Below are 23,217 nucleotides of genomic sequence, written 5' to 3'. Positions count from 1 at the left end.
AAAGAATCCAGAAAATATCGAGAACCACGTTCGAAATCAAGAAATTATTCTTTCTGCGCAAATCTAAGTGTATGAGAAATGCCACACCACCGGCAATTACAAATATATGAATATGAGAAAAATGGAATTTCTTGCAAATGCAGGAAAAGAAAAAAAAGAGCATGGTAGGCTTAAAGCTGCAGAGGAGCGCACAAAGAAAGCCTTGGATCATTTTGTTCTTTTCTCCTCCCAGATCTTTCTTTTTCTATCTTATTGATCTAGCCTTCAGAAGACTGGTTCTGTGATATTTCCTGTAATGTGACACGGCGTTTACCCAGCACTGACAGCGTTTGCGGTGGAGGAGGCAGACCGCGTGCCTCCCATCTGCACAATCAGATATGTGTTGGCATATTCCTTTGAAGCTGCGTGTCAGAGTCAAAGAGAGCCCGGCCTGCGATCAAATGCTGGGGATAAACAGCGTCTGGAGACGGAGCCGACATGACATCTTGTTTGTAAAGCAAGTCGGCTGCCACTTCCGATTTGCGCTGCCATACATGTTGCGGCGCACACATATTATCGGACAATTATGAGAAGACGCGGAGACTGAATATGCTTTTGACTGCCACTGCATGCTGTCGCGCTGCATTCGCGGTAATTGCCTCTGAGGACATCACAGGCTATACTTGGCCTTAGTGCTGCGCTTAACATATTTATCTCAGAGTCGTTCATCACATCTGATGCACTGCCCTACCCCTGTTAATCATTAAGGCTATTTGTAAGACTGTGACACTGGAAAAAGAAGTTCTATACACTCCAGCATCAATGCATGACATCACAATGGTTCTCATGCTCTGTGGTTCAATGCTAGAACTGCTATAACCAAATCTACCAAAGCTTCTACCCAAAAAAAATGCCCACAGAAGAGAAAGAAAACAGGTATGTAACAAGTAGTTACACACTGGACAGCAAATGGTTGCTTGTTCAAATCCCAGGTGAGTCACTCATGTTGTACCTTCGAGCAGAGCATTTAACCACAGCTCATATAAGAAAAATTACATATTTAAATACTACATATTAATCGGAAAAATGAGTAATTTGCAGAAATGTGGCCTATATAAGCTGCCCTGAACAAGGGGTTCCACTAAGCAAGTAAAAAGTAATATTAATAACAACAGCAGCATGCTGAGTTTGGCTTCTACATCGAAGTCTAAATACTACAATGAAGGACACAGGATAAGTGACAAAAGATATATCATAGTGGTTTCATTTTTCCAATAGCATGGTCTATAGCATGGTCTATATCAATGTAGGATGTAGGACAGGTCATATAATATATATCATAGGGATTTCACCTCTCCAATTGCATTGCTCTATATCTATACAATTGTAGAGGTAAGGGATTCAACCATAGGCAAGCACTGCTGAGAGCGCTGCTTAGTGGATCTAAAAGGCAATCAGAAATGCATTGAGGCTCATGTGGTCTGGTAGTGTATCTCTGCAGCTGACAGGTGCCACGCCACCATGCTGAAGGATTGCGTGGGGGTGGGGAGCACCACCGAATGGAGCCCTCTGAGGTGGATGGGGTGCAGCCTCTGCCAAACCCGGGCAGAGCTCATCTATCACATGGTCCAGGGCAGCCAAGCGTTCCCTTGCAGCTGACAGAGCGGCACTTTCTGAGTGCGCACCGCCGGCTGATCCAGAGCGCACCGCTCCCTCTGAGGGTCTCAATCAGCGGAGAGAGCAGGCAGCCAGAGAGATACTCATTGAGCTAACAGCTGTCCCCCCAGCCAGCTCATGCAGGCAGGCACACACATTCACTCAGACACACACGCACACAGAAACACACAGAGAAACCCACACAAAGATACACATACACACACACACACACACACACACACACACACACACACACACACACACACACACACACACACACAGAGAAACCCACACAAAGATACACATACACACACACACACACACACACACACACAGAAACACACAGAGAAACACACAGAGAAACCAACACAAAAATACACATACACACACACACACACACACACACACACACACACAGAAACCCACACAAAGATACACATATACACACACACACACACACACACACACACACACACACACACACACACACACACAGAAACACACACAGAAACACACAGAGAAACCCACACAAAGATACACATACACACACGCACGCACACACACACACACACACACACACACACACAAACACACAGAGAAACCAACACAAAGATACACATATACACACACACACACACACACACACACACACACACACACACACACACACACACACACAGAAACACACAGAAACGCACACAAAGACACACACACACACAAACACACACACACACAGAAACACACACAAAGACACACATACACACACACACAGATACAAACGCACACAGATAGAAACACGCACACACACACACACAATGAATACACTCAGACGCAGAGAAACACTTAGACAAACACATATACACACTGAAACACACAGTGCACATTAACAAATACATACTGAACATACTGAAGTACTCACAACAATACAAAGACCAACATAACATGTGTGTATGCCTGTGTGCACTAATGCGCACAAACAAACATACACACAGTGCAGACACATATACACACTCACATACCACTGCTCTGTGTAAGGGGAGACAAGGGCATACTATTGGGACCAATGCTGTTTGGGAAGGCCGAGGACCAATATGCTACGAAATGAAACACACCAAACTCAGAATCTTATGACTATCACACATTCTCCAAGTATCTAGCTGTTAATACAACATTCATCAGCAGTGTACTGAACAACCATCATTTAAGACTCCTATCTGGCAGCAGCCTGACATTCAAAGTTAAAGTTTACTGCAACAACTGCTTGAAAATCAGCACGGACAGCTGGACATGTAAAAATGCTTGAACCCAACAATCAAATACTTTTCCTGGTTTCTAAAAGCTCTTGGTGTTGTTTCTTTAAGTCTAACAAGCCACTGCATGGATTAACGAAACAGGAAATGCAGCAGATGCAGGAATACGGAATTGATATAAAGTTGCATATTTAATTAATGCGGCAACAGACTGGGTGGACTGCACCTCAGTGATCTAACAGGGTCGCGCTGAACAGAGTGGCCTCTTCAGAGCGCGTCTGAGCCGCATCGCCCAAATCCACAGACACCTAAATAATTAGCCGCGTCTCATCAGCTCTCATTGTAATCCCTCTCCAATCCCCTTGATACCCACTGATACCTACTTGGGTGAATATTGACTTAGATGTTCCGGGTGCAGCGTGCAATTAAAGCGCTCCTTTCATCCCTGGGTTTCCTTGAGTGAGCGCGGTGTATGAGGAGAGTCGCACCGCATCCAGCACGCATCCAAAGGGATGCGCCTGAAACGCGTCAGCTCAGGTGAAACTCTAAACTTAGCCAACGGCAGGGCACTGCGGTCATCAATTATAGCACAGGACACTACAGTAAACCACAGGACATTATGGCAAATGATTGCAACTCAGGGTACTATAGTAAACAACCGTAATGCAGGGTATTATAGTTAACTATTATAACACTACAATAAACAATTATAACACAAGACATTACAGCGGACAATTAAAACACAGTAAACTACAAGAAATGATTACAACACAAGACAGCAAACAATTATAATGCGGGACACAACAGTAAACAATTATAAACACACACACATGCATATACACACACACGTGTACACACACGCACAAACACGCACGATATGGTAAATCATTTGAATACGAGAGCTGAAAAACTACAGAGCTAGCTGTGAGGGGAGATGCAGGGTCGAAGTTCGGATTCATGCATTCCTGAAGAGAGAGAATCTGAGTCAGCCTGCATCGAGTTTGGCCCCGTCTCTTTCTCAGGACACTGCGGTGACAGGGTTTTACATCACGGCAATGCATCCAACATTCTGAAAGCAACGCTCACTGACTCACACCTTCGAGCTGAAAGTTAAAAAAGAAAAGTAAATGGACTAAAATATACATTTTATGGTCTTGTGGCAATGTGTTGTAGTGGTAATGCTCTCAGAATATAAATAATGTAATTCTTGCACAGGTCATGAATTCCCATTCACATCGTGAACTAGTGCTGGTGTAGTGCCTTTCACATATATCCAAGGAAAGGGGTGGCAGTGTAGTATAGTGGTAAGGAGCACAGCTTGTAACCGAAAGGTTACTGGTTTGATTCCCCACTGGGGCACTGCTGCTGTACCCGTGGGCAAGGTACTTAACCCAGAATCGCCTCAGTAAATATCCAGCTGTAGAAATGCATAACATGTAAAACTGTAGCCTGTGTAAGTCACTCTGGATAAGAGTGTTTGCTAAATAACAATAATGTAATTTGCACCACATTACTTCCTTCAATAAATGCTTCAACATCAAAATATCAGCACAATTACTCATAATGCAACACCACTCACAGTCTAGCTCGCTGTGAAACCTTTCAACAGCAGTTAACACCTGGGAAAACTGCTGCCAACCTTATATATATATATATATACACACACACACACACATGGTCTATAGCAGACTAACTTAAATCAGGTCACACCAGCCTAACTGAACCACTATCATTAGCACTACCATTTGCACTGTATTCTCCAAAAACAAATTTAAGTGAACAAATGGAACCTACTAGCATCATTATCCACTACTTCAGTGGTAATAACTGTATTTCTATTTGTGTCTTAAACTGAAATGCAGGTGTCCTAATGTTTCAATTTTGGCATTATTTTTGCAATGATTTCAATTAATTTCATTGTTTCTCTTTTGATCTATGGCGATATATAATGCTTCTGTTATGATTTCAGAATAATTTCCATTATGACTGCAGTCCAGAGGGGTTCTTTGAAAAGGTCACTACAAACAGCACGCGTATCAGATAAAACTTGATTGACTCATTCTTTTCAGTGACTGGCACACTTCAAGCGAACCAAAAAGATTAAACCAACACAAGGTGTCAATTTTCAACGTGAGAATGCAGGGAGTTGCACCTGCTAAAGAAAAAAAAACTGCCTTAACATTCACTGACACGGCAGCTTGAAACTTAGCAGATGCCGCACTGCTAATCTCATTACCGTGATTGTCTATTGGAAAGAATTACAGCGGGATCCGCAGGAATTATTCTTGAGGACTAACAATAATGAAGAGCATGTAATCCCTAGTAATCAAAGAACTAAAAACTGTGTAAACTTTGCATTAACAGGAGCGCACTCAAATGACTGGAGGGAAGCAGCAGTCTACATTTAACACAAGCAGGAAATATTGCGTTTGCAGCAACTGAAAGACCGAATTGCACATTACAAGGGATTAATGCGACAAAGACGGATGAATGACTGCGCTGTCTGAATATTTAGCCGTAGAACAGGCACGTAGCACTAAATAATAAATGAGTAACAAACATAAGCTTTTGCTCAAAGCTCTGAAGAAATTAATGTGACACTGCTGAAAACAGCAAATACCTCTGGTGGTTAGGAAAACACATGAAACTGACAGGATAACTGCCTTCTGCACAAAGGGTTGCACTGCCACCTGGTGGCTCAAGTGTGTACTTGCATTTATTATTCCATTATCTTACCTTGTCTAGAGAAAAATTAGTGTATCATTCAAGTGATTAACCATCGCACTCACTTCAATATGGCAATTAAAAAGGAGTAAACTTAAGAATTTAGTATCGGAATAAATGGTATAGTTCTTAACAGCATTTGTGTGTTTTGACTTGATCAACAAAGTGCTTCATATTTTTTTTCTAAAACTGTCAATGTTCAAGTTCAAGGCTTAAAGAAAGTTGGAATGACTGTGTCACTCTGGCCGTTGACTGTTTGTGACTGTCAGTGCAGAATCAGAGGGCCAGTCACACAACAGGTGTGGGAGTGGCGTGTTAAAACTCACTCAGTGTGTCCCTGGAACACGTTCACCGAGTGTATGGAGGGGTCTCTGAAGTCCCACAGTCGGAAGGTGGTGTCTCTCGAGGACGTCACCACCAGGCGCTGCGTCGGGTGCGTGCAGCAGTGAGTGAGCTCCTGGTCGTGACCTACAGACACACACAGAGACACAGACACACAGACCCGCAGAGACACAGACACACACAGAGACACAGAGAGACAGACACAGAGACGCACAGAGACACAGACACACAGAATCACAGAGACGCACAGACAGACAGACACACAGGAGCACAGACAGACAGACACACAGAGACACAATTAAAAAGGGCCCAAACACAAGAATGGCACTCAATGTCTAGTTCTTCATTATTATACATAAATATGTTTAATTCACCAGAAAAACCAAACATTTAATTTAGGCATAAAGGTGTTCTGAAACTAATTGTTTTAGTTTTTTTTTTCTTCTTTCTTCTCAAAAGACCACCTCATACGTGAATCCGACTGATCTCAAAAAGATTCTCTCAAAATAAACCACCTTAATGTCTGGCTTGTTGCCTCTTCCTTTCAGGTAAGTGCAATTTTATGAGATCATTTTTCTTTATGGAAATGTATAACAATGCACCGTGGACAGCTGTCAAGGCACTCAGCTCTAACAGAAGATTCTCCAGACTTACCACAGAGCACTACAGAGCTCTACAGGCGTTTAGATGAGAAACGAACTCCTAAGCGCGTGTTAGCAATCAGCGTAAACACGGTGGAAGTGCTGTAAGGCCGATGGTTACACGTTTAAGGTAGGAACGCGCTCGAACGCCGCGACCGTCTTTATCATTTATCAGCGCGCTTCATGAGCGCCGTCATGAGCGGCTGCACAGCGCGGACCACGCCGCTGCTCTTCATCCATCAAACGCGTGTCGCTCCAATCATGTAGTCGAAAGTGCTCCCGCTAAGTTAATGTTGTTTGCGATTGGTCTGTTTGTTTCAGATGATGTCACTCGTTCCGCCGCGAACCCCCCCCCCGCTGTCTGACAGGATGATTTATCAAGTGCACGCTTCCTGTCTCGCAACCCGGTGGGGGACAAAAAAAAAAAAAGATAAACAGATCCCAATCTTACACCACGTGAGTTTATTTAACCTCATTCCCAATGTTGCTCTTGAAGTCCAGAAAGGGGACAAACATTGTGACAATAAAGAGTGGCTGAATGGGGCCCTTTGAGGCTGTGTAAAACTAGCATCTCTCACACGACACATTGGGTTAGCACAATTCTTTGGAAATGCTTACACAAGCTGGACAGGTGAAGGAGAGAAACAGGAGGAGGACAGAGCTCTTGCAGTGCAGGAGGATATTAAAATAAGGCAAGGAGGACTGTTTTTCTACCTAGCTAGCTAGTGAGTGACCTAGTTGTCAGTGACTGATCTAGCTAGCGGCTAGTCTTTTTAGCTAGCTAGCTCAACGGTTGCCAATTTGTCTATCAGAGAGGCAGGGTGGAAAAGGGGAAGTTATCTGACATCCTTTTAGACCTCACTGCAACTCAAAACAAAATAAGTAAGCGCAGTTTATTTTATAGAGTGACCCTTGACTGCTGTGTCGCTTGTGGACAGGAACCAAGAAACTAGACTTAAGTTTTGTGCTGGCCCTACCAGTCAGCGAAAGGTCAAGCTCTGACATTTCTGTGTCACGCTTTGTTTCCACAGTTCTATGGTGTGGCTCTATTAGTCATTGAGTGGACAAGCCGTGAAATTTCCCTGACGTCTCTACAGGTCTGTAGTTTGGGACCGCTGTTGGCGAGAGGACAAGCTGTCACTTCTCTAAGTCGCACCCGAGCGTTTCTACGTCTTGCTCCGTTTCTACAGTCCTACGCCGCGAACCCTACCCGTCAGCGAGTGGACGAGCTCTGACGTTTCCACGTCGTACAGGTTGGCCGCCCTGTCCCACGAAGCCGTGACCACCTGCTTGCCGCCGACCAGCCAGTCGGCCGCGATCACCACCCCCTGGTGGCTCTTGAGCGTGGTGGTGGCCACCCTGATGGTGGGACACTCGCTCGGGCCCTCGGCATCCCCGTCCGCCTCGTCCTTGTCGGAGAAGTCGATGTCGTCGTCACAGGTGACCTGCGTCGCGAACAAAAAGGCGTTCAGTTTCCACGCTTGCATTTAAGGTGTGCAGTTCCCTGTTTAGAGCTGTCTGGCTCATCAGGCGTTGTGGCATGACTGCGAGAAACCATGGAAATAACCTTCCTCTCTGTCATCACTGTGCCCCATGCACACAGCTAATCCAGATAATAGGGTATGTGGCAGCTTTTCAATCATAAGTGAACCAGGTGCAATATTGAGATATACATCCAAAGCAATGTTCCAAATGACAATAGTTTCACATCTCATAACTCAAAAACCACGTACTACTTTATCCACAAACTAAAAAATCAACTTGAGAAACTGTTCATGTGTGTGGTTCAAATATGTGCCAGCTCGGTCTAACAAACATCTAATTATTCAAACAAAACCATTCCCCCCCACAGCTAACCTTTTCAGGGTGGGCCTAGCATCAAATGAAATGGCAGAAACAGGTAAGAGGATGCTATTCCGAATGCAACCCCCGGGGGACCAAAAAAAAAAACAAATAAACCGCACAGAAATGAAGTGGAAACGTTACTTAACCCAAACAATACTAAAATCAGCTCCAACAGAGTAGCAAAGTGCAAATTACCAGTGATATGCATCTCAAAATAAAACACGCCAAAGCAGATTCAGCAATACTACGACACATCACACTGACTGTACAAGCTGCGCTTAATTGTTTTGCTAATTCCTCCCCCCTTTTCTTTGCATGTTTCAAAGTCAAAACTACCCCCGTCTCCCCGAGTCTCCTCAAGTTTACTCCGAAGTTGCAGCTGTCAAACTGGCGCCGACATCAAGAACACCAGGCTGTGGCTCTGTTAGCCGAGCCTCTGCTTCTGGAGGTGTGCGAACGGATGGAGGGATGGTGTATGAGTGACAGCTCTGTCCCGGTACTCACACTGACGTCTGTCACGGGCTGGGGGGTGGGCAGTTGCACCATGTACCTCCAGATGTGAGCCGTCTGGTCCCCAGACGCTGCAGGGAGAGGGAGAGAGAGAGCGTGTGAGAGACAGAGAGAGAGAGAGACACAGATGGACTGAGAAAATTCACTTTACCCAACAAATGGCGCTTTATCAATCAAAGCATCTTACATCTCTAATTAGGCACAGGCGCTTTGAAGGGAGATTACAAATGTGGCAAAAAGATATTTCTAACTACCGTAAAAATAAACATCGAAAGGCACCCAGGCGAAAGGTGAGTTTACACACGCCTCGTGCCCGGAGTTGCGGGCTTAATGAAGTGGTACGAGAATGCGCCGGTGATAAGGCCGCGGCGTCAGACGAGACCGCATGTGTTTAATCTCCTCTGAAGCAATCGTTATTCCCGCGCTCATTGGCAACCGGGGTCTCGCAAAAAAAAAAAAAAAAAAAAAAGGCAACTTCGCCATCAAAGTGTTCCACCGAGCCCATCTAGTTTAAATGTGCGTTTTGAGCAATTTTGCATTTCGTTGATTTCTTAAAATGTTCTTATCAAAAGCCGTATGCAAATGTGCTCATTTGTAAACATGAAACATCACATGTCTCCAAGGTGATAAAGCTTGCATTTTAATTCCACTGAACTCTTACAGTGCGGAAGCGTTTTGCCTTGTTCAGCAGACAAAGCATTACAATTTGTAAATTAGCCTTCCAAATGTAAAAATTCTATGGCAAATATTTCCTGGATCACACGCTGTGTAGTGTGTAGGGTATTAACTACACATACAAACCTGTAAGAGCCATCTGTTCAGTCGGATGAAACTTGATGGAGTTAACTGGAATCAAACATACAATGCACATATTTAAATGATACACATTAAACTTCAGATTAGTGTGACAATAAATACACCAATCCTACAAAATGCCAAGAAGCCACAAATGATTTTCACAAGTCAATTAATAATCCATGAAGAATCCCTGAAAGTCTTTTAAGGACACAGAGTTTTTCCATAAATCATTTTGAGGAATTAACACAATTTTTCTTACCTGAACCAGCATGGCCAACATACTTAAGAAGACACTTTCCAGTCTCGATACTCCACAGCATGGCATTGTGATCTTTGTAAAAAAAGAAAAATGACAATGAAAAAAACAACTAGTACCTAGACAACTGAATTATTCATAAGTCTCATCACTGTTCCTTTGGGTCTTACCTAAAACAAAGCCATTCACAATTAGAAGTGATTAGAAAAGTTGAACTCCCAATGTAAACGAGACGGGCCTTGCATTTTTTTTTTTTTTTTTTTTTTTTTTTTGTGGCTTTGATTAAGACTTGATGACACTCTAATTACAGGACATCCAATCAATTCAGTTATTAAGTGAAGTCCACAGAAAACACTGCAGATGACATTTCTAAACGGGACTGTGACTAACTGTGATCAAGACGACAAAAAGCAAGCAGGTATGAAAGTATGTTTCAAAAATATACCTTGCCACTTTCATATATTCTTTATAGAGTAAGAGAATGTAAGGGGGGAAAGTAGAGAGTATAAAGAAATGTTTCCAAAATATACCTGACAAATTTCAGGTGCTATTTGGTATAAGAAAGTGTACAGGGGAAAGTAGAGAGTATAAGTGAAAAAATATTTCAAAAATATTCCTGACAGATTTTATGTGCTTTATTTTTTGCATTTACATTTTACAATACAACACAAGCGAAAAACCATAGAGTCAACAATATTAGAAGTACTGCATGACAAAGTTCCAAAGGTTGGCCAGGTGAGGTACCAGCTGTCAGGTAATGCTAGCGAGTGTGTTATAGCCATTACAAACCATTACATTTAAACCATTACAACCAAGCCATTACACTAAACCATTACGTTAAACTATTATAGCCAAACCATTACATTTTTTTTTAAAATATAGTTTAATGGGAGATGGGGGGGAAGTGTTTCAGGTGCTCAGGTGAGAGCGGAAGAGCTGTGTCTTCAGATGTTCCTTGAAGACAGAGAGGGACTCAGCAGAAAGTATGAGGTGTGGCAGTTCATTCCACCACTGGGGGACAACGGCAGAGAAAGTCCTGGATAGTGATTTAACGCCACAATGCGACAGGACCACCAGGCACCGCTCGGTGGCAGAGTGTAGCAGTCGGGAGGGAACATGAGGTTGCAGCAGTGAGTTCATGTACTTAGATGCAGTTTTGTTGGTTACCCTGTACGCGAGCATCAAGGCCTTGAACATGATGCGGGCAGCTACAGGGTGTAACATGAGCCCTTTTTGGTTGGTTGAAAATCAGGTGTGCAGCTGCATTCTATATCAACTGCATTGGTTTAATAGTGCATGCAGGTAGGCCGGCCAAAAGAGCATTGCAGTAGTCCAGTCTTCAGATGACCAGTGCCTGGACAAGGAGCTGCGCAGCGTGCTCGGATAGGTAGGGCCTGATTTTCCTGATATTGTACAGGGCAAATCTGCACGGTCCGGTAGTTGTAGCGATGTGGTCAGTAAATTTCAGCTGGTCATCAATCACTACCCCTTTATATACTGAAAGAGAATATAAGGGGAAAATGGAGGGAAACAGAGAGAGAGGAGGGCTGTAGAGCTGCTGGTTCAGGTGGTTTACCTGCTGACGCGGTGCCCAGAACCACCGGCTGTGTCCGTGTGACGCTCAGGTCCCATATCCCGTCCCTGTGCCCCACGTACTCCTTCACCAGCTGACAAACTGCCCTGGAGGTGGTGGCTTTGAAACTGGACACAATCTGTGGAGGTTGGCAGGAGAGGAGGCCATGCTTACTGCACATAGTCCTCGCAGCGCGGTGTGGCCAGAAACAGGTATCGCTCTGTGCTCCATCAGCTTACCGCCTGGTGCCGCGAGCGCTCAAAAGCACAGACTGGTTTAAAGAGGGTCTCCGTAGTGTTGGAGTACCTCAAATGCAACCTGAAGTAAATTCTATTGACTTGGAGTAATCACTACAAATAGTACCCGTGGGTTATACTGACTGAAACAGTGCCATTTCTGAGATGGTACATTTGGACGTGCACTGAACCAAGACCAAGGCACAGTGGTCAATGAAAACAACTTGCAGTTATTAGTCCCCAGTAACAATAAATATTACTGTATATGCATGCATATATCAAATATAACTGGACCAGTTATCTCTGCCATAACCTGGTCAGTCTTCTGTTTTTCTGCACTTACTTTAAATCTGAACAGCCCTTTCTTCATACTTCAATCAAATGAAGCAATGAGAAGAACTCTGTGTGAATGACCTTGAGCTTGAGTGTGCTATATTCTCAACACAAACACGTGTTTAGTGAACGTTTTTTGATGTCACAACAGTGTGCATGAGCAAAGGACTTTTCATGATTAGGATCTTTACTTCTTATTCTTCCTCTTATTATTATTCTATTGTCTGCCAATGTTAAAACTGCATCTCCATGCAAAGGTTTAGATTCAGTTATACAAAATTCGATACCAGGCTGTTTTTGCTCAGTCAGCTGATGTGCCAAATACTTTTCCCAATTATACCATAAAACACAAACAAAAATTCCCATGGAAATACATGTGGAATCACACCAACATTCCATGCAGAATGCCCAACATTCTATTCAGAGTACTGTTACAGACAAAGGACAGCAGAATGTTCTGTCAAGTTCAAAACATACCAAATGACTTAAACATGTATATTATTCTGCTAACCAAGTACACACACGTACACACGTAAATACACACCCACATACATACATATATGTTCAACTACACAAGAATACTTGGCTCTCATGCATCCACCATAACAACCCCACCTGCATACCCACACAACAACTACCCCTTCCTACATACCTACTCCTGTACATACTCCCAAGACACCTATCCTGACCATACCATAACTACACTCACTCTGCATACATTACCACCCCCCATTGCCTTAACCATAATTGCCCCACCATAGATATCACCTTCCTTTTACATACATATTTCAAATGGTGCAGTTGAAGACACTAGTTGCTACCATGGGCAATGCAGCCCCATCCAGACTGCAGTGACGACACACAGCATATTTGCTTTCCATTGGGTTAACTACGGAGCAGGCCATAGCCTTCTGTTTTTTTTTTTTTTTGTTCAACTGAAATAAGATGTAATAAAAATATACCATCCCCCTATGTATCATAAAGTGTCCTGCCATGTCAGCTCCACTAGCGGGCTGAGCATCCTGGCAGACCACACCTGCCTACAACCCTTAATCCCCACAACCAACTCATGAATATTTAAATACACAGGCTCCTTCTGCATAGGCTTGTTCTGCTTCCAGCCAGCGGGTTTCACTATTTTTCAGAACAAAATAATTAAATCGCTGATTTAATGATGATCGCCGTGATTTTAGGGAAAATGAATTACTAGCGCATAAACATTCATTTCTGTATCTGATATGATGAGCTGTATAAATATGAATACATAACATCATTTACAAGCAGAACAAGTTGCCAAATTCTTGCAGGGTGCACCGAGCTGGAAACTCAGTAACTCAAAACCCATCAACATGAAATAGCCACAGGGGGAGTTCCAAGATGGAGTCTCCCAAATACCCAGCTCATGTGGTAATTAACTGTTACACTGAGTCTATACTGAATCATATAGGCACATTATGGTCATGCACACACAGTCAGTCCTTCTCACAAATAGCACGGTCAGTATTATTTATTTTAACCTTAAAGTTAGGCTAAATCAGTGACAGAATCATGCTCAAATGCAAGTTCTTCCATCACAGAATTGTACATCATAAAAAACAATATTTTAAAAATATTTTCCATTTCTCATAACGTGTTCTTATGCACTCTACCAATAATAGCAGTGTTAATACCTTGCTTGTAGAAGCCTTGTATGTGGTCTTCAGCTTTTGAGAAAGTTGACTTGTGCTGTGGCTAGCTGTGAAGAAAAGAACATTTCATTTAAAAAAAAAAAAAAAAACATAAAAAAACAGTTTCCTGGGGGTTTTTAAGCAAAGCAAACTTTCTCATATAAAACTATACGGTGAGACATCATTATATCATTCATTATATCTTCCACGCTTACCATGAAAAGCACAAAGCCTTTAGGAGCAGAGGAACCAGATGTACACAGTCACAGTCCCCTACACTAACTTTAAGGTCAGGCTGCATCACAACACCAACCAAGCTGTGGACCTGGGTGACTTGTTACGCAGAGTGCAGCGCTGATCGCAAGCTGATGTGAAATGATCTGAGAACTCTCTCTCTTTGGAAGTAAAGTAAGACTCCTCGAACCTTTCGCTTTCAGGGGGCCCTTGCTCAGATCACCTCCATCGATGGTTTGTCCTTCAGCTGCCAGCCGCTCATTCAGCGTATCGATTTCTCTGCGCACTACAGAATAGGCACATTAAGAATCGGTTTTTGGTAAATATAACAGACGACAACAATGACAAAAGAACAATAAGGTCATTCACTCACTCTTTTTTTTACTCACTCTTTACTGACCAAAAATAGAAGACAGATAGAACTTGCCCATTCAAACAGTTTGGACAAAAAGCTTCAATCAAGCTTTTAATCATATGGATCATATAGTTTGGTGGGTAGACCAAAGACTTTCAGAACAGAAAAAGTTTGGATTCTGAAGGTGAGAAATGGATACTTTATGAATGTATTTCACAATTCATTACAAACTGCAGCTTGACATTAAATTTCACTCAAAATTTTAAAATTGTGTGGACTGTTCCTTATCTTTAGTGTAGTACATAGGCATATTCAGAAGCTCTCTTTTTTATTAAGCATACTGATCAAGGTTACAACAAGCCATCAAGGATTCAAACCTGAAACTTTAACCACTGTGTCACCCATAAACAAAAACACTTACATTCCAAATTTTCAATGTAGAGGTTCTCAAACTCCCGCTCAATCTGCCCAAAGAGGTCAAGTAGATTGCTTCTCACAGATATGGGGAGCTTTGAATCCTACAGACCCAGAAAAGAAAAGAAACCAACCGCAGTGAAGTACAGCTGTACAGGGTAAGTGGAACTGTCAATCTGTTAATGTTGCATGGAGGCATAATCATTCTATCAATCATTGTACCCATCAACAATGAGTGCAATGACAGAAATGAAATAACACCAAAACCATAGCTGGCCTTATCAGACCAATGACATGTGTACTACTTGCTCATACACTAGAGGACTGTAAGACATGTGAGGGGAAAAAGAAGGCCTCCTGGGCCTATTCCAACACATCAAAACTGAAATCTGACAGAGCAGCATGATACACCCTGATTCTAGATTTCCTGCCAGACTGGAAATGCTAAATATGAGGCAGTCTTTGATGGGTGGAATGGGGACTCCCAACTGTATGACACACACACAACTGGAAGTATGGCAATTTACAAAATATTTCCAAAGTATCCAATTCACACTATGGAGGAATAGAAGTTTAAAGTAGGGTATTTATGTGTTTACTAGTTTTTGGATTGTCTCTTGAGTAAAAAGGTTACAGGAATGCAAGATGAAAAGACATGAATAACAGCTGAAGGAGAGCTGTAAATGCAAAAGTAATAAGATGCTTGAGAAATCTATCAAAAGACACTATAACCTCTCCCTTTGACCTTGTGAGCTGACAATGAATACCACTCTGAGACCAGGGAGAGCTTTCTTGTTTCATAAGTTTTCTTGTTTCCATAAAAAGACAATCCTCAAACCATTTCTTCAGAAGGACAGAGGAATCCACTTTTTCAACAATTACTTTTCCACACCTTCCAAGTAACTTCAGCTGGGGAAAATATAATTTCTACATGTATATTTACTTAAAATACTTAAGTAAGTATTTTTATACATATTACACACAAGTACACAAGTATTATTTTATACATTTCTGAAATGTATAAAACAGATTAATCAGATATTAATTTACACAACAGTCTACACAAGTCTGTGGATTTTAACCTTTTACATCTCAAATGACCATAACTGAACTACTTCTTCTTCCTCCTCTTCTTGCTTGTAATGTTGGTATGGTTTTGTATGTACTGTTATGCCTGTAATTTAGGCAATGAGCTTTTTCTCCCAGTGAGAAAAATGGGAACAAACCTCACAACAGGGTGCTATAAAATTCTCTTAAAATAATACAAAAACAATTTTCTTTTTCCTTCATAACTTAAATGTGAACTAATTTGCATTTTATTCCACAACAATGTCTCAACATTTCATAAAATGTTGTATAAGATAACAAAGTTGTCTGCAAAAAACAGCCTTGCTCGGGGGTTATAATCTGCACCATACCATTGCTCTTCAGCAACACTGCTGTAAGACAGCAACAAGAACTGCTGTTCGGAGGAGACAGCATGCTGCCGTGCAACTACCGTAAAAACTCAGTGGAATGAAATCTACTCCACAAACTCATGCCAGTAAATGCTGCTCTACCCCATGTAAAGCAGCACCTTTAAATGGTATCTAAATTTGGGATGTGACAACACAAAGAATAAGCACAGGCCTCATTTAAACCATATCCCAGGTACGGATCATTCCATTTGTTTCACTGATGCCATCTATACAAGAGCAATGGTGTGCCTAAAAATGTATAGCTATATATTCAAACCACTGAGGAGACAGACAAACTAAAAATCTATTGCTATGTAGAGTGTCTGGCGCTAAATCCAAAGCTAGACTACATGTTTAGTACTGTAAGAAAACATATATGTGAGCAGCAACAGATTAATCACTAATGTCACTGCTATTGCTACTGGACAAAACAAAACAGTAAAGGGACTTAAATTCTCAAGTTTTTGTTGCTATGTTACCTACTATACTAGCTAACTTACCTCCATTCTTAAGAGTTAGAGATTCCCAGAATACTGTTTGCAGGCAGAGTAAAACCATTCACAGAAAAGAGGGCTACAAATGAAAAATGAAAAACAAAAACAAAAAAAAAAACTTTAAAAAACAAGGGTTACAAGAGTTTACTCCCAGTGTTGCGTATATCACTTAGACTTGGCCTGCAAAAAATGAGTGACAGGAAGCTGTCGTTGAAAGTTGACGTGCAACCATAAGAGCAGCGCGTGTAAAAGAGCCGAACCAGTCTCCGGTCTGTCAACGCCACATGCAACCACATATTGAAAACGCCAATTAGCAAACAACAGTTGGCCTCTTATTCTCACAAAGCTGCACAGCCATGAGCCTAAAAAGTGAAGGTCTCCTTGGTTACGACACATAATGACAGCATTCAGCGAGCGAGACGCATCCGCGGCCTAACCTCAGCGAGCAGCTTGCAGCGCGGAGGCCGAGCGACAAAGCGCCAACAGGTACGGGGAGGAATAAAGAGAGGTACTGAAAAGAATTATTAACGCTCGACAAGTGGCGGTTATTAAACATTGATGAGGTGACGGCTCATTGTTGGGGCTTAGAGCACACAAAACATTTAAAATGAATGATTTAATCTCACGATAAAGGCATCAAATTGCAGGGGAGCATGTTTGGGTAGGCTAAGTGGGATACGTTTGTCATCATCTGAAGGTTATATATATATATGAGGGAAAAAAAAACATCACTTCAAATAATGACTTCATATACCACCAAAGCTGTCAGTAAAATGAACAGTATCAATATTCCGCCACATGATCATATTATCCATTGTTTTTTTTTTTTTTTTGTCACTGTCTGTCACTGTGACCTACAGTGAGGTATTATACAGTCACGGTGGAAAAAATATGAGGAGTGGACATGTCTGCATATGTGCATTAATGCTGTGATGTTATATTTGCATTGTTGTAACATTCCATGAGGTGGAGTTTACAATTATGATGCTGGGCAACACGGAAAATAACTGCACCCGATCATTCCACATTTCTGTGGACCGCTCATACTGCGTGTGTGGGTGTGTGTGTTTATGTGTATCTGCACTGGTCATGAAAAAGTGTATAGTTCTGCTGAAAGAACTTCATTGTAATACCACATACAGTCAGTAAGAACGCCATGTACAAGTTGAGCACTGAGTTTAAAATACAATGGCAAAATCCCTACCCTTTCAACCGCAGTCATCATCAGGTCAGATCAGGTTAACGATTGTGGAACATAAAGCAGTCCTACATTACAGGACAGTGAGCCATGTTGCCATGCTTTCTGCAAAGTTACGAGGAAATAATATAACCTGCTCATTGTCTAATGCAGTACAATTGAGTAATAAGGCTGGCTGCATTCCAAACACTGTATTAAAACTGTGGAACCACCCGGGCACATTACCCAATCAAACGGAAGTATGAACTCCTAAGATAGTTGTGAAGCGTGTTTGGTTTGGAAGCTGTCCCTCAAGGACAAGTCATTTTTGTGAGTAACAAAACCAACAGGAGTGCAAATTAACTGACGCTTACTCACTGAAAAACAGTCACTGTCGTTATGGTGCTTTAAACTGAATCAAGCCTCACGGTTGACTGGTAGAATAGCGGGGTGCTAAAAATATTACCTATGCAGCTACTAACTGTAACAGTACTTGGGCTATGTCTTCACAAGTTCGCACTGAACTGTGAATGTATACCTACATGGAAAAATATTTCAAACTACAATTCTGACAAGCATACTAACAAAAATAAAAGCCAGAAGAAATACATTATCTTTTTTTTTTTTCTTTAAATTCTGGAAAGCATACGTTTCATTTTCCAAACTTCTGTGGTAAACATATTTCATCATGTGAGCAGATAGTTCTTTTACATTTTTGAGGTGCTATCAGGATCTATAGACTACACCAGCTATAAACCAGCCCCTTAATCAAACAACAACTACTCCCTAAGATTCCACAGATAGTAAGTCTGTAAATAGGCCTATCTGAAGACAGCGTAACTAAGTTATAATAGCTGATAATGCATATAAACATCACAACCCCTACAACATTCAGGTTACTGCTCCCATAAATGCTATATATAGCTCTATTGGAATTACATAGTTCTTTTAACCATAACACCTGGGGAGTGCAACCTTTCCAAGAGCAGAAAAGCTGAGAACCAAATGGTCTTATTTGTTTAATGTCAGAGTGTCAGTCACAGCCACACCATTTGAAGTCTGGACTTTTGGACTAAGCCAGGCCACGTGTTTCTTATCACAATTTTTAGTGCTTTAGATTTGCATACTAGTGGTTCCTGACCATACAGAGTTTATAAATTCACCATACTGTGAAAACTCACGTCAACATACCTTAACATCCTAAATTCAAAACAGCTAAAGCATTAGGGAAAGGAACATTTTTGGGTTGCAAAAGACCAGTTATTTACAGCATTTACAAACCAAATCCTGAAAGCTGACTATTTTCCACAGAAATTTAGGTCTACAGACTGTGTATGTGTTTTTGTGTGTTTAACTGACATCTAATATATTTAAGAACTGCCTGTATTTCATTCACATTTAACAAGACAACAAGATAACATTTAACATTTTCTAAGCAACCTTTTGTGTTTACTTGATCGATCTTTCACATTCTACAGCTATTAATATCCAAAGAACAACATTTAAATAACAATCAAATCTTCACAACTGTGAAACGAATGAAGTGCACATTAACACTGCAAAAAGAAACGCTCTCTCAAACGTGCTGTGTCAAACACAGAGAAGGCACAGCAAACACTGGTTCCATGCTTTCCGTTTCTGGAATTTCACCCTCACTACACCTGTGTAATCTAGATAAACCTGATCTTTTAAAAAAAAGGGAAAAAAAACAAGACACCTTAAATGTAATGCCGCAGAACCGGCTGCAGCCATGCCGGCATTTTTAAGAGACACGCTCCCTACTTGTGAACCTTCGGCAAAACGTGTACTGAAATGGTAGGGGTTTCCTCTTGAGACAGGTGGAAGTGAAAGTACAGTGCAGCGTGGGGTGAGCCCAGAGTTGCCTCTCGAGTGTGGTCTGGACTAGTGTGTGTGTGCGCGTGTGTGCGCGAGGACACGGACTTACCTGTCCCTCCAGCATGTCTCTCTGCATTGCCGCCCGGTCCTGCTCTGTGCTGTTGGTGCGTCGAATGGAGAGGCTGTGGGACTTGCGCTTCTGTTTTGCTTGACGGGCGGCTGCGCTGCTTCCACTTTCAACAGGCATCACTCCTCAGTGACGTGCTCTCCAAACTTCCGACCTGAAACTAAACAAACACGTCAGGTTTGCACAGCGCCCCACTGTCACGGCAGGTGAAGGTGGCTTCGGGCTGTCCTCTCAGAGCAAACCGACCACATGATCTTTTATTATCAATGCTTAAAAAGCTATTTAAAAACATTAGTTGCATTTCTTATTCACTTTCTAATGCCTTTAAACCCACATAGAAGTGTTATTTTAAATAACACTTTTTTTTATATAACTGGTTATTTAATGGAACAAACCAATACATGCTTCTGAACCTGCTTCTGGACACGAGCCTTGCTGCCCAATTAAAACTGCACTCTTAATGTGTAGTAAAAGCACCTATCAAACTCGTGAAAATCTACCTTTTTAAAAGTATTGGATTTTTGAAACATTTCTCACTTACTTATTTACTGCAGACTGTAGTGGAAGTGACATTTTAATACGAACAACTTATTATCAGTCCATATGCACTACAAAAAGGTGTACTTCTTTATTTTTCCATTAATAATGATATTATAATAATACACAGTAGTGGTAAAGAAGAAACACACTGCTGAACAGACTGAGGTAAGACGATTATGTGAGGGATAAAATTGCATTAGTAACACAAGAGCATGTCAGTGAAAATCAGTGGATTAAAAAAAGGTGTGTTCGTGGGTTCAGTACGTCCATATCTGATGACATCCCACGCTTTGTGTTAATCAATCTGTCAGCCCTGATTATATTAAAACCCCTGTCGTTTTTCCCCTTCTTGGTAACTGAGCTTTCTGACTCTGCTCTAAGTTATCATGGATCTAAGTGGTAGTGGTAGTTTGCGCCGCTAAGTTCATTTGTTCACTACATATTAAATACACACACACACAGAAACAGAAACACACAAGCATATATACAGCAAGAGACTTAATACATGGCCAACACTGATGCACTGCATTAACTATCATGTCTCTATCTCAGTCATTATCTAAGATAAAAATGGAATGACTTAAAAAAGAAATTGTGGTTTACTGCATTCATCTGCAGCTCTCAAACCTCCAGACTCCCCAACACCTACAGTCAGTCACTGAGACCCAAGGTCAAAAACACTTTTTACCAATGAGCAATAACAAACACAACTTTCATTTTTAAAAGGCATTTTTCAGCCATTACAATGTAAAAATCTCCAACAATGCACCCCTGTTTCCTATATATTTTCCCCTCAAGCTAAAAGACCCACAATATATGATCACTGTATGTTTTAATGTTTTTGGAAAACAACGTCAATTAAAAAAAAAAAAAAAAAAAAGTCAAATTAAAACCATTTTTCTGTTGTCCTTTCAAGGTATTTTTCCAGAATGGAACATGTGTTGCACGGCCTTGGAATGAACTGCCAACACCAGTGACAACAGCAGGGTCACACACCACCTTCTGTCGCCTTCGGAAGGCTCAAAACCTGTCCTTACCTGCCAGCTGGAACGAGATCTGAAGCACACCTGACTAATGCGCTGATGATTGCCGACAAATCTATTCCAATTTGAACTCAAACTGGAGCGGCAACACTACCTGAATGAATATGTGGTATGCAGTGGTGTGCATTCGTCCAGCTTATTTGATATTGTGGGTGGCAGTGTAGCATAGTGGTTAAGGAGCAGGACTCATCACCAAAAGGTTGCCAGCTTGATTGCCTACAGGGGCTCTGCTGCTCTACTCTTGGGCAAGGTACCTAACCCACAATTGCCTCAGTAAATATCCAGCTGTATAAACGGATAACATTGTAAAAACCTGTAACTGATGTAAGTCGCTCTGGAAAAGAGCTTCTGCTAAATGCCAATAATGCAAAGTAATGTAGTTCTGTTTTCTTAATGTTCAATAAGTGACCCTGGATAAGGGCAAGGAAAGAAAGAAAGAAATACTATAGGAGCTCAGAGAGAGCATGGGAAGCAGTCAGAGAGGACAGACAGAGACACAACGGTCTATTGAGCCTCTGTAAGTGAGAACAGGGGCTTGAGGTATTTATTTTAGCCCCAAAAGGCTGTTGTCAATGCATGACTTATGACTTACAGTGCTCATACGATCTTAACACCTCGTCCTTTGATACAGATGGTCATTTACGGAGAACATTCAAGTTAAATACCTTGCACAAGGGTACAGCAGAATTGTCCAATACAGGATTCAAACCTGCAGCTCTCTGATAACAAGTCCTGTTGTCTCATCATCACCATGTCACGCAGCTGTCCCTCGATTACGTTGACAAAATTAATTATGTTCTTATTGTCTTCTCCGCAAAGGTTTGTTAAGCGGCCAGTAGAATACTGTAAGGTTAATATTCAGTGAGTACTTTATAACGTAGCTAGCATGGACGGCACAATTGTGCAAAATAAACGTCCATTGACATTGTGGCATTCATAACTGTCAGGTCAAGAAGACCAAACGCCATAGTCAGCACCACTGCCCACAAGTGGAGACATACTACTAGTTATTTAACTAGTACCAGACTAAGTACATACATTGCATTTAGCAGTTAACTTGGGTATCCTAGCTACAAGCACCGTATGTAGCATGCTGCCTGGTCGTGTTATCACTGTGGCTAAACTTAATGTTTTCAGCTAAATCGATTTCAAAATTTGTTACTTTACCAAGTTACCGATGCTTTTATTATAACCGATATTTTCTGTGGTGTGATTAATTAAATTGACAATTGTCAGCTATCTACTTTGGCACTGGCACACCTCAATCTACGATATTGTAAGGTAGCGTTAGCCAGCCAACTGTCCACAACACCACCCAGCAGACTGGGCCATATGGCTATATTTAGCTAATTAAAGCTTTCTGCAATAGTAACGTTTGTAGCTGACATGCTAATTGGCTAGCTACTAGCTAGACAGTAGAACAGTAAAATATGGCTAGCTAGCTCGCTAAATAACTACTTACTTAGCTAATTTAGCTAACAACATAAGCTAGCAGGGTAGCTGGCTGGCTACTTACATTTAAATTCCTTGTGAGGCAGGTGTCCTTTGTAGTGCGTTGAGTGATAGTGATAAAAGAAGAAAGCGTGTCTTTCGTGAAACCATTTTCCAGAAAAAAATGCAATTGGTTCCAGCGTTTTTGACAGGTTTCTAGTCGGGATAGTTAGCTGCTACTTAGCTAGCTAGGTAGCTAGCAACTATCTAGCTACCTAGTTTTCCTTCCGCTGTCAAAA

At 41.7% G+C, this 23,217-nt stretch overlaps 1 protein-coding gene across 1 annotated transcript in view; it reads right to left on the bottom strand.

Moving 5' to 3' along the window:
• wdr37 (WD repeat domain 37) overlaps positions 1 to 23,217 on the bottom strand; it is a 28,795-nt gene extending 5,578 nt beyond the window's left edge. Inside the window, exons 1-11 of the mRNA XM_036522848.1 lie at positions 23,004 to 23,217; positions 19,887 to 20,064; positions 14,821 to 14,917; positions 14,235 to 14,330; positions 13,814 to 13,878; positions 11,578 to 11,713; positions 10,005 to 10,076; positions 9,749 to 9,793; positions 8,942 to 9,018; positions 7,803 to 8,037; positions 5,936 to 6,077 (exon numbers count right to left, since the gene is read on the bottom strand). Of these exons, the coding sequence (XP_036378741.1) occupies positions 5,936 to 6,077; positions 7,803 to 8,037; positions 8,942 to 9,018; positions 9,749 to 9,793; positions 10,005 to 10,076; positions 11,578 to 11,713; positions 13,814 to 13,878; positions 14,235 to 14,330; positions 14,821 to 14,917; positions 19,887 to 20,024 (1,103 nt within the window). The 5' untranslated portion in view covers positions 20,025 to 20,064; positions 23,004 to 23,217. The remainder of the gene's footprint in view (positions 1 to 5,935; positions 6,078 to 7,802; positions 8,038 to 8,941; positions 9,019 to 9,748; positions 9,794 to 10,004; positions 10,077 to 11,577; positions 11,714 to 13,813; positions 13,879 to 14,234; positions 14,331 to 14,820; positions 14,918 to 19,886; positions 20,065 to 23,003) is intronic.

The sequence above is a fragment of the Megalops cyprinoides genome, chromosome 2 (genome assembly GCF_013368585.1).
Source record: "Megalops cyprinoides isolate fMegCyp1 chromosome 2, fMegCyp1.pri, whole genome shotgun sequence".
NCBI classification, from domain to species: Eukaryota; Metazoa; Chordata; class Actinopteri; order Elopiformes; family Megalopidae; genus Megalops; species Megalops cyprinoides.
Note: the sequence above shows the minus strand (reverse complement) of the source record. Positions and strands in the feature narration are given on the sequence as shown.